General features: G+C 39.4%; 1 protein-coding gene across 1 annotated transcript; it reads left to right on the top strand.

Moving 5' to 3' along the window:
- The first annotated feature begins 11 nt into the window (after positions 1 to 11).
- Positions 12 to 10,884, top strand: LOC135476434 (sialate O-acetylesterase-like). The gene is given in 12 exon segments (XM_064756498.1): positions 12 to 144; positions 2,287 to 2,319; positions 2,498 to 2,613; positions 2,615 to 2,821; positions 3,951 to 4,089; positions 4,597 to 4,774; positions 5,484 to 5,608; positions 6,293 to 6,423; positions 7,731 to 7,885; positions 8,380 to 8,578; positions 9,377 to 9,614; positions 10,787 to 10,884. Coding segments are annotated over 12 exon segments (1,752 nt in total).

Below are 10,884 nucleotides of genomic sequence, written 5' to 3'. Positions count from 1 at the left end.
GCAAATAAAGCATGGCAGATAAAGATATGGGCTTATCTCTGGAGATTACTTCACTTAACGACTATTTTCTGACTTCTGGAAGTATCCACATAGACTCAGATGAGCGGAAACAGATGACAGACAAGTTACTCGTATATGTACCGGGTTTGTTTCTTTCGCCCTGTCTTGTACAAAGTGAACGTAAACCTAAATCGTTTGTAAATCAGTAAGATCACGAACATATCTTACCATCGACAACCTCTAACGCGAAGGGATTGTAGGCTAGAAATGTCGTAACATACAATCAAAAACTACAATCAAGTGGGCCCTGTTGTAAATATTTTCAATAGCCCCAAAATTATTGTTAAGTACAAAAGACTTTCCTTAGACTATTGAAGCCGGATGAGGAAATTTCGCCTCACCAGCGGGCCGCGGGCACGAGGATGGTGCAAATCGCGTGGCGAAATTTCCTCAGTTGGCATCCATATCAGACAGACTGGTCAATGCCGTTTGCATTGTTCAACTCAGTTGTCTCAAAACAACGTTACTAGAACTTCTCACATGTTGTTGTTAGCTGCTGAATCATTATGATAAAGAATTGCTTTAAAATGAAGGCAAGAAAAGTTATTGAATGGTACATTGTACATTTACACAGGGTACAGTTATGTACGAATCAAATCTTACCTCCAATCGCTATCGTAACTTCAAAAGTTACAATCACCTTACTATTACTTTGTGCGAGCGGCGTAACTTGTTTTTACAATCGTAGGTAGTCAGTTGTAGGCTTTACTATAGATTGTAAAGTTAAGTGTAGAGTTTACAATCAAATGTAAAATCATTTGTTGGGTTTACAATCGATTGGAAATTCAGTTGTAGGGTTTACAATCAATTTTAAAGTCAGTTGTACGGTTTACAATGGGTTGCAGCTACAATCCCTTTGTGCAATGCGTTCATGCTTTGCAACAACATTATTTAAGCGATTTTGGAATCCGTTGTGAGGCTGACAACATAGTCTTGAGTCCAAGGCAAGCCAAAGGGTTAACATTTAAAGTGGCGGAGGAGGGAGGGGGGGGGGAGGCTCTTTCTCATCTACTTCAGTTCGGCGTTAAAATTCAAATCAAATAAACACACAGCGTTAAGAGACAGTAGACTGAGCCAAATGGGGGATCAAAGTACGCTATCGCCTGGCTGTACCTCACGATATAAAACATGAACGTTTTCTTATTCAACGGGGTGCTATTTTGGCAATCTCGTTGGTTTGTAAAAAGATATTGCAAACGTGCATTAGCTCGTCAAGAAGCGGCACAAATGCTTTGGTGGAAGTATACTGAAACATATTTTGAAACATAACAACCAGCAAGTACTGCGCTTGTTCTTTAGAACAATGCCCATTTTTATGAATGTTTGAACTCTTTCGATGATACTTTTGAACATTAACATTAAACGTGTAATTGGTATGGGGTACACCTGGATTTCTTGCTAATTTTAATTGTGAGATAATCGTATAATACATATGATAGCCATAGAAAATTTGTTTCATTTAAACCATTTAACAACACACGTGCAGCGCAATGACTTCGAAGCCTCTCACCAATGCGGTCTCTGTGAGTTCAAGACCAGCTCCCGTTGGCTTCCTTTTGGGTGGGGCGGTTTTCTAGCAACCTGCGGTGGTCGTGGGTCTCCGTCGGGTCTACCCGGTTTCCTCAAATCATAATGTTGCCACCGTCGTATAAGAGAAATTTTCTTGAGTACGGCGTAAAACTACCAATCAAATATATAAACAGATGAACATTATCAACACGCTGTAACACAGAATAGCAAATCTTGTACTCTTGAGCGCCACTTTCACTATACTACACACAGTTGTCGACAGTTCTCGCAGTCATATATCGTTTGTCATCAAACTGTTTTTGCCGCACGTCCTTTGCATTATAATGGTTAAAAATAGAAAATAAGGAACAATCCAGTTTCTTGATGTTACACGTGGCGAATAGTTATGACTTTCATCATCAAATGATTATCACTAAGGCAAAGGAAATATATAGTTTATGTAATTTTATAGAACTTCGCATAGAGTGCAAAGAGACTTCAAGCGGAATGGTTCATCAGAAGATAACTGTGTCGACGGGGAGGCGTTATCGCAGTTTGGAATGGTACCATGAGTGAAATGTAGATCTAAATAAACACGTTGATAAGGCTTGTTTCTGGCCCCGGATAAAATCACATCTGACACTTCTCCAGTGAGAGATCAGCCACAATGTTGATTGAACATATCTTAGCTGTTCTAAGTCTCACATTTCTGGGCAGTGTTGTCTGATGCAGCCACGCTGGGCAAGGAAGGTGAGTGGTTTAATATGTCGTAAATGGTAGTAAAAGAATCTCTAGACTGGCAATGTTCGAATACTTTCAAACTCCATGATACTGCGAAAAATTGTTACGGTCAGTATACAATATTAAAATACTTTTATTTGTAATCTTGTGCCAAAAAATGTGTTGTCGAAAACTCACTATTTGACAGGAAGCTTCGCCTTCGCCTCTTACTATGGGGACCACATGGTCCTTCAGCGGGGACCCCAGAGGGCCAACATTTGGGGGTATTCTCCCCACCTGGGTGAAAAGGTAACAGTAACTGTCGGGTGGTCATTCAGTGTCTACCACCGTGGTCAGTGGTCACGTGGCTAAAGGCGGGGTCTGGCAGGTAAAACTACAGGCCATGACTAATCCGGGTCCTTACGTCATCACGGCCTCGTCTAATTCCGGTAGAATTCAGCTACATGATGTCCTCTTTGGAGACGTGTGGATTTGTTCGGGGCAAAGTAATATGCAAGTTTCCGTATCTCAGGTAATACATATATACCTTGTTTTGCATTAACTTTAATCATTAGCTTTCACATGTGTTATGTGCACAACTGCCGCCAGCTTCTAAATTTAGCTTGCCACTGCTTACATATGCTGAGTTCAGTGCCTGCTGTCTGCCTCTGCCTTAGAAGGTTCCAGAATACCCTCAGTTCGGTGCCTGTTTGTTTACGACAAGTGTTCAAGAATTTTCTTATTCTAGAAAATTCTACCAGTCTGTATAAGACCTATGAAAGCAGATCAAAGGGGAGAACGGAGAATTATGAGAGTTTTGGATGCTTTCGCCGTGTATTACTTTAGTAGGCCTTTTGTGCCTAATTTTGGTATCTTTATATCCTCTGGCTTTGTTATATCCTATCTCCACTGAGCACTTGTTCAGTCTGAACTTGTATATTTAATTTGTGCTCTTGTGTAGACAGTGCTAATTAGTACACGGACCCTGTCTGTTGGATTTTGTGTATATTTCGTCATACACTCAGTTACTGTGGATTTTCCCTCTTATTTGTGCATTTATGCCTGTATGGTTTTCCGCATTGTGGAATATATGCGTCCGTTTGGACTTGACACCGTTGTACATGTAAGTACTTTAGTATTTGAATAGATACTGCTATCCTTTCTTGTTAAACTTAAGTACTTTAGTATTTGTAAAAGTCTTGTTATCTGTTCTTGTTAAACCTAATAAATTGTTGTAAAATAAAATCTGCTGGTTTTGGTTACCTTTTTTTGTGCGGCTAAACTGTCGTGTATTTCGAACAAGTCATTTCTTTACAATACAGACAGTTTGGGTCGTAACACATGGTTAAAACCGTCATGTAATAACGAACAAAAGATATTCTAAAACAGATTTCAGAAACATTTTGCAGACACTGTTCGATATGCCAAGTGCACATTAATGTCTTGTTACGATTCAGGGTAGGTCAATTTTTTAAATCAAATTTGCCATGGAGGTGCAACGAAATCAGAGCAAAACCAACAATCTGACAGGTTAAATTGATTCGGCCACCGAGGAAGTTTAAATTGATATAAGACGTGAAGATTTACCTTAAACATAAACGTAAAAGTAAAGTATCTTCAAACATGTTGACTTATGGTCCATCTGTGGTTAATATTTGCAGGTATTCAACGCGGCTCATGAAATTGAAGACTCCAACAATTATCCTAACATCCGGGTAATGACGATAAGAAACCAGGCGTCCACACATGCTGAAACAGATCTCCTTAGTATTTGGAAGCATTGGTCCCCTGCGAACAAAGGTATGAAAAAACAAGTCATCACGACGTAAATTCAGTCTTGCATTATTGTTATTTAAGTGTGAGATGGGGATTTAACTAGCGCCCGATTCAATACAACGGGGTAAAATTCTGTCCTGCAATTTTTTCTGTACAATTTGTATCGCATAACATATAGGTGTATGTATTAAAATGTAATATGTGATATCGTCATGGGTGTTGTGGTCAACTGAAATACTCCAATGTTCATTTCGTACGTTTTTTTATGTTCGAATTTGTCATTTTTCGCCAGTGTGGTTTTTGTATTAATGGCATAATTCTAAAATAATGCAAAATAATAGAAATATAACTTTATAATATCCTTGATGAAGAAATTCATACACCATATTCCATGTATAAATGTATCCGAAGTCCACGGTGCTGAACGCGTGTATGCCAAGATGGCGTTTGAATACCTCTGGCATTGAACCTGGCCGACCATTTGGGTATGATCCGCTTTTAGAATATGTGTACATGTATAATTATTTTCAGGTTCAATAGGAGGGCCAAACTGGAACTATTTCTCCGCGGTTTGCTGGTTTTACGGGAAGTATCTGTACCGTCACCGAGGCTACCCCATAGGACTGATAGCATCGGATTGGGGAGCCGCTCGCATCGAGCCCTGGATGTCACCACAAGCGTTGTCAACCTGCCACGTTAATGTCCCCAGGTACAAGAGCAAAACATAGGGAAAACATTCTCCTTGATATTTAACTTAACACTTATGTGATACCAATTTCAAATTTGAAAGACTGATGGGCGAATATGCCAAACATTATGTTCGTCTGGTTTTTCTCTTTTTTTTCACAATTTTTGTTTCTCTCCTAAGGCGAGGAAATAAAAGACAACAGAGCAACAAATTGCACTCAACAAAAAATTCAAATCGTCGATACCTTATCTATGACAAACATTACCTTGTAAATATAATGACGTAGAGACAGTGGTTCTGGTTAAAAGATTATCGGTTGATCATTTAAACACAATTGTGAGCTACGCCAATAACACACGGGTAATGACGATAAGAGACCAGGCGTCCACACATGCTGAAACAGATCTCCTTAGTATTTGGAAGCATTGGTCCCCTGCGAACAAAGGTATGAAAAAACAAGTCATCACGACGTAAATTCAGTCTTGCATTATTGTTATTTAAGAGTGAGATGGGGATTTAACTAGCGCCCGATTCAATACAACGGGGTAAGATTCTGTCCTGCCACGTTATAACACACGGCTCAAATCTGAATTTAATCTCTATGAATTTCCACATGTTGTATGTTCCAAATTCTCTAGATATATTTTACGATATTACGATGTTATGTTCCAAAGAATCCTTTCCTCGAGACAACAAGTGCTGTCATATGTATGACAATCTCTTATTGTAGTCCACTTTTACTTCCACACCACGAACCCGGTAAATTCTATGTTCCAAATGTACCAACTGTTATGTGGAACTCTATGATGGGACCTTTGACGAAAATGACCATATATGGAGCGGTTTGGTATCAAGGTAAATGTTCCATAACGAACATGGAAGATGCAGTATATTGTACCTAAATTCAAACGATCTTGTACTTATGTCGTGTGGATAAAATACCTGATTTTTGTATGTTACTGTATTGTACCAGTTAATGTCTAATCTTATAACCTACTGGTGCAAGATTATTTCAGTAATACTCACAACAAAATCGCCTGTAGATGAAGGTGAATATAAAGAAAAACATACGTAATGTAAGGTCAGAGCACCTTGCCATTGGCCATATGGTCCAAAAAGCATACTATACAATTCGACAGCATAGAACTTGACAGTTGGATTCGGTTAAAAATAGGGAGTCTCCGTGGCTCAGTTGGTTTGCGCGCTAGCGCAGAGTTATGACCCAGGAGTCTCTCACCAGTGCGGTCGCTGTGAGTTCAAGTCCAGCCCATGCTGGCTTCCTCTCCGGCCGTACGTGGGAAGGTCTGCCAGCAAATGGTCGAGGGTTTCCCCCGGGCTCTGCCCGTTTTCCTCCAACCATAATGCTGGCCGCCGTCGTATAAGTGAAATATTCTTAAGTACGGCGTAAAACACCAATCAAATAAATAATAAATAAATCGATTAAAATATCATATAAAAGCAAGTATATATTTGCAGAAACGATTTTCATTGGTCTGTCTCCTATTGCTGATTTCAATTTACACGGTCTAATCCTTTAAGGAGAGTCAAATGACCACGATCCATCTGGTTACAAATGTCTGTTCCCGGCAATGATCGCGGATTGGAGAAAACAGTTCCACCAAGCCTCAGGAGGAGAGACGAACGCCATGTTTCCATTCGGATTTGTACAGGTGTTAACATTTATATAAACATAATTGTTCTGATACATTTTACTAACTTAAAAAATTAATGTATTAATCAATAGTGAAAGAAATGCAGATGTTAAAGAAATTACACGAGAACTTATGGCTATAATACAAACATTCTAGAATATACTGTACGAATATGACATATTAAGCTGAAATATATATCTATACATGCTATGTATATTGTACATTCGAGTGGTTCAAACAGGCATGTTTAACGTTTATCCAAAACGTAACATGGTTTGTCCCCCTTGTGACACAAAGCAACCGGAATGTTAACCCGTTTGTTTTTGCTCTACATCTGCTAATTTCTCACGATGTATCAAAGTGACAATACTTATGCCTGACAAAATTCACATAGATTGTTATGAAACTGAAAGCTCCTAGTTCTTTAGCCAATGTCAGATCTATATGTGGCTCTATGCAGTGTCCTTGTCTGAAACATACGATTGATTTGAGTTTTGTTTTTCACTGAAAGATGATGATAGACAAAATTCCAGCAATGTACAGTAGTAGTCAATGAGAGATCAGTAAGAGAAAATTTTGTTAATATGACCAAAAGTCACAACAAAATGAAGAAAATTCTTCTTGAATTGAACAACTATTGCTTCTCTTTGTATGATTCCGTCCTATTTTCGTACTTTATATACTTTCTGAATTCTTTAGTGCTTTCTGTTATTCGTCGTTTTAGGAATTTGCTTGGGAATTGACGAGTGACTTGGGAATTGCTTTTAGAAATTGACAGGTGGCATACGAATGTCTGTTTCGACGCATAGATTATTCTAGTTTCTTCCCTTGACGTTTATTCGGAGGCGGTAGATCCCAGTTCAATCCTGGGCCCTAAGACTTACTTGCCGGCCCGTTGAAAAGTCGTCTCAGTGTAGCAACACTATTTAAAAGAGCGGTGGAAATCCGTCCTGCAACAAGGAGGCACATTACGCGTATATGCACTCTAAGGACTCCTTCGTCGTCATAAGACGGAAAATTTTTTAAGTACGACGTTAAACCCCAATCACTCACTCACTCCCTTGACGCTGAGCATTTGGGATTACTCTGCGATAGGACATTGTGATATGATGGCTATGCGCCTACATAGAGTAACATGTCACTGTGCATACCACATGGTACATACGTCATTGTGAATGGGACATATGTTTTTATTTTTGCAATCTTTTATATAATGTCTTAACCAAACAAATGGCTTATGTTTTTGGTCCCGTAATATGTAGGATTTCATGTAAAATACATTACAATTTGTGTTCCTTGTGTATAATAACCGCTTGGGTTTTCAGCTCGCTGCCTTGTCCAAAACTCACAATATTGGGGATTTCCCAGATCTGCGCTGGGCTCAGACAGTAAACCTAGGCTACGCGCCTAACTCAGTGCTGAAGAAAGTGTTCATGGCCGTTGCCATGGATTTACCCGATTACAACAGCCCCTGGGGAGCGTAAGTCAGTCAAATATTTTACTCCAGATATTGGTTGTAAGAGCGGAAAAGTTTAGCCGAAGAGGCAGTTTTATTGCATCTCTATACATGTCCTATATTTGTCTGTTATATGTCTTGCATATGTTTTTATATGTCTGATACATATCTTATGCAAATGGTGTGCTTTCCAAGGTAATTATATTTGATATATTCTTATACAACCTCCGTGTATATCGAAATTAAAAATGGATTCATTGTATATTCGTCGCTGTGTTTGCAGTTACACGTTCGTATCTAGACTTCAACCCACAACGCATTCACATCGACAAATTGATGTTGTAAATACATTCGTGGTTCAGGTGAAACAGAGAATGAAACGTTTCAATCAACTTTTCCAAACAGTTACACGCGACCAATTAGACTGAATATAAAATTGCCCACGTGTGTTCTTTATTTCTTCTTATGGAAAATGATTTACTAAAAACATTTTCTGAACGTGTTCTCATTTTTGCCAGAATCCATCCCCGTTATAAACAAGACGTGGGTCTCCGCTTGGGTCTGGCCGCCGAGGCTGTTGCCTACGGAGTTGAAAATGTACATTATCAGGGGCCTTTCCCCACATCTGTAACCGCCCACAAGAACTCCGGCACACTAACCATAGAGTTTGACCACGGCCGCACACCCATCGAAGTCAGGAGTAATGATGGCTACGAGGTACGCATTGTCAGTCGAGGTATTTTTCAAATTTTCATGCGGACGGTACGGTTGCACAATAAAATTCACTGGAATTAGTTGCTTTGAAAAAGCTGAAAAAAGGAACATACTTAGAATTTAAGTGTTAATTATACATTGTGCTGAATGTTAGTTGTCAACATGGTTTTACAGGACGATCACCTAATTGTAAATATTACCAGAAACACATAGAGAGAATATGCCACTGCGTTATATATGGTAGTCCGCATGTCTATACCCTCCTCCATCCTGAGTGACGTCACTGAACACACATAACCTAATGCTGAGGAATTGTGGGAAATAATTTGTGGTCGGCGAAGTAATGTCACTTTAACAAAAACCTGATATCGGCTGTTTCGGTGGTTGTATCAACCAAGCCGTCTACATTGAAGTAGGTAAACTCCAAAAATTAATCTGGTAATTTTAAGGCAAAGTCTATAGTCTGAGTGATATTAGAATGTATTCTGCTATTGCAAAAAACATTCTGGTAAATATAACACACATATTCTATTAATTCACTATAAAGATTCTAGACATTCTAGAATCACTAAACAAACACTTTCTGTTAAAATTAAGAGATCAATTTTTTTAGTGTAGATGGCAAAACATACAAGAGATCATACTTCTGATTGTCTGATTCTGATATTACTCATTTCTTCAGTTAAAATCAGTTAATCAGAGGCTGTAGCATAATGTTTTTTCTCTTCAGAAATAGGACTATCACAGTTTGAAAGACAGAAGGGGGCGTGCTGGCTTATTCTTTTTTATCCCTTTTCACAGGTTTGCTGCTCAACGAATGTACATGCGCACTGCAGCACAAAGGACAGCAACTGGAAGGCAGCGCCCATATCAGCTCACAGCACCTCCTCTATAAACTTGAATTATCATCAGCACTGTGGGGGTAACGCTCACGTGCTTGGGGTTAGGTACGCGTGGCGTGAGAGCCCGTGTGACGTGAAGAAATGTGCTGTGTACAGTAAAGCTAATGGTCTACCCGCGCCACCATACCTTTCCCTGGGTACATACGCTTGACATAGGATGCAATGTAAAACTCTTTTTTGAGGAGAATATCAGCATTTGAATTCAAAAACTGTCATGCATTTGAATTATAAAACGCATATTCTAAATAAAAGTTAGTTATGGGAAATAAATTCGCTGTTTCACGTACAGTGATGGTTTGCCCTGTTAAATAATATTAGACACATTGTGTACCTCAAAAACTGATGAGTGATTATGCGAGTGATTGACCGATTTACATATTTACTGATTTGCTGACTGTTTTGTTGTCAATATCAAGTAACCATTCGGGTGGAAACAAAAGAAATGTTAGTCAAATGGACACTGTGGTTGTGTTGCACACCTATGGGTAATGGCATGCTCAAAACTGGTTCCAAACTTTAATTGTGTTGGGTTGGACGAGTTTATATTTTTGCGGACGATGCCGAGTCCAATCGAAAATACCCCCTAGGGAAGTCTGGCGTGCTGCAAATGCGCAAGGCAAATTGTGTTAATTTATGGTCTCTGTTATTCACGGATACATAGGTGACATGAAGTCGGAATCACTAACTCAGGGTTAAAGGAAACATGTTTTGTGCATATTTGACATGTTGAGGACTGCACACTCGAAAAGACTGAGTTCCAGGTTAGTGAATGTAAGAGTACACATTTATATCTTATCTTCAGTTTTAATCTTTACTTGTTCTACAAACACCCGAATACATCACCTGTTGGAGAGCTTTGACGGATTCTTTAGTTTTACTGAACTCTTCTTGGAGTACAAAAAGACACCAAGGCGAATGGTAATAAGTGTCATTAGAAAATGTAGAAACATGTTCCTGACCCGGATAAAACCACTACTGGTATTTGTTCACTGAGAGATCAGCCACAATGTTGACTGAACATGTCTTAGCTGGCAATACATTCAAACCTCATACATGATAGAGCAGAAAATTGTCACGGACAATATACAAAATTTATTTTATTTGATTAATTTCATTGGTGTTTTATGGGAGAAAACACGACCATCAGCAGGTTGCTGGCAAATCTTCCCACGTACGACCGCAGAGGAGGCCAGAATCATTTGGGTTTGAATTCACGGTAATGGCATTCGTGACAGGCCCTCGGGTCATTGCGCCGGCTTTTACTGTTAAAATCAGGGAAAATGTTGTTAAAGAACATGCTGTTTCACAGGAAGTTTTGCCCTCACCTCTTACTATGGGGACCACATGGTTCTTCAGAGCGGACCCCAGTGGGTCAACATTTCGAGGGTACTCGCCGCACCTGGGTGA

Source organism: Liolophura sinensis, chromosome 1 (genome assembly GCF_032854445.1).
Source record: "Liolophura sinensis isolate JHLJ2023 chromosome 1, CUHK_Ljap_v2, whole genome shotgun sequence".
Taxonomy (NCBI): domain Eukaryota; kingdom Metazoa; phylum Mollusca; class Polyplacophora; order Chitonida; family Chitonidae; genus Liolophura; species Liolophura sinensis.
Note: the sequence above shows the minus strand (reverse complement) of the source record. Positions and strands in the feature narration are given on the sequence as shown.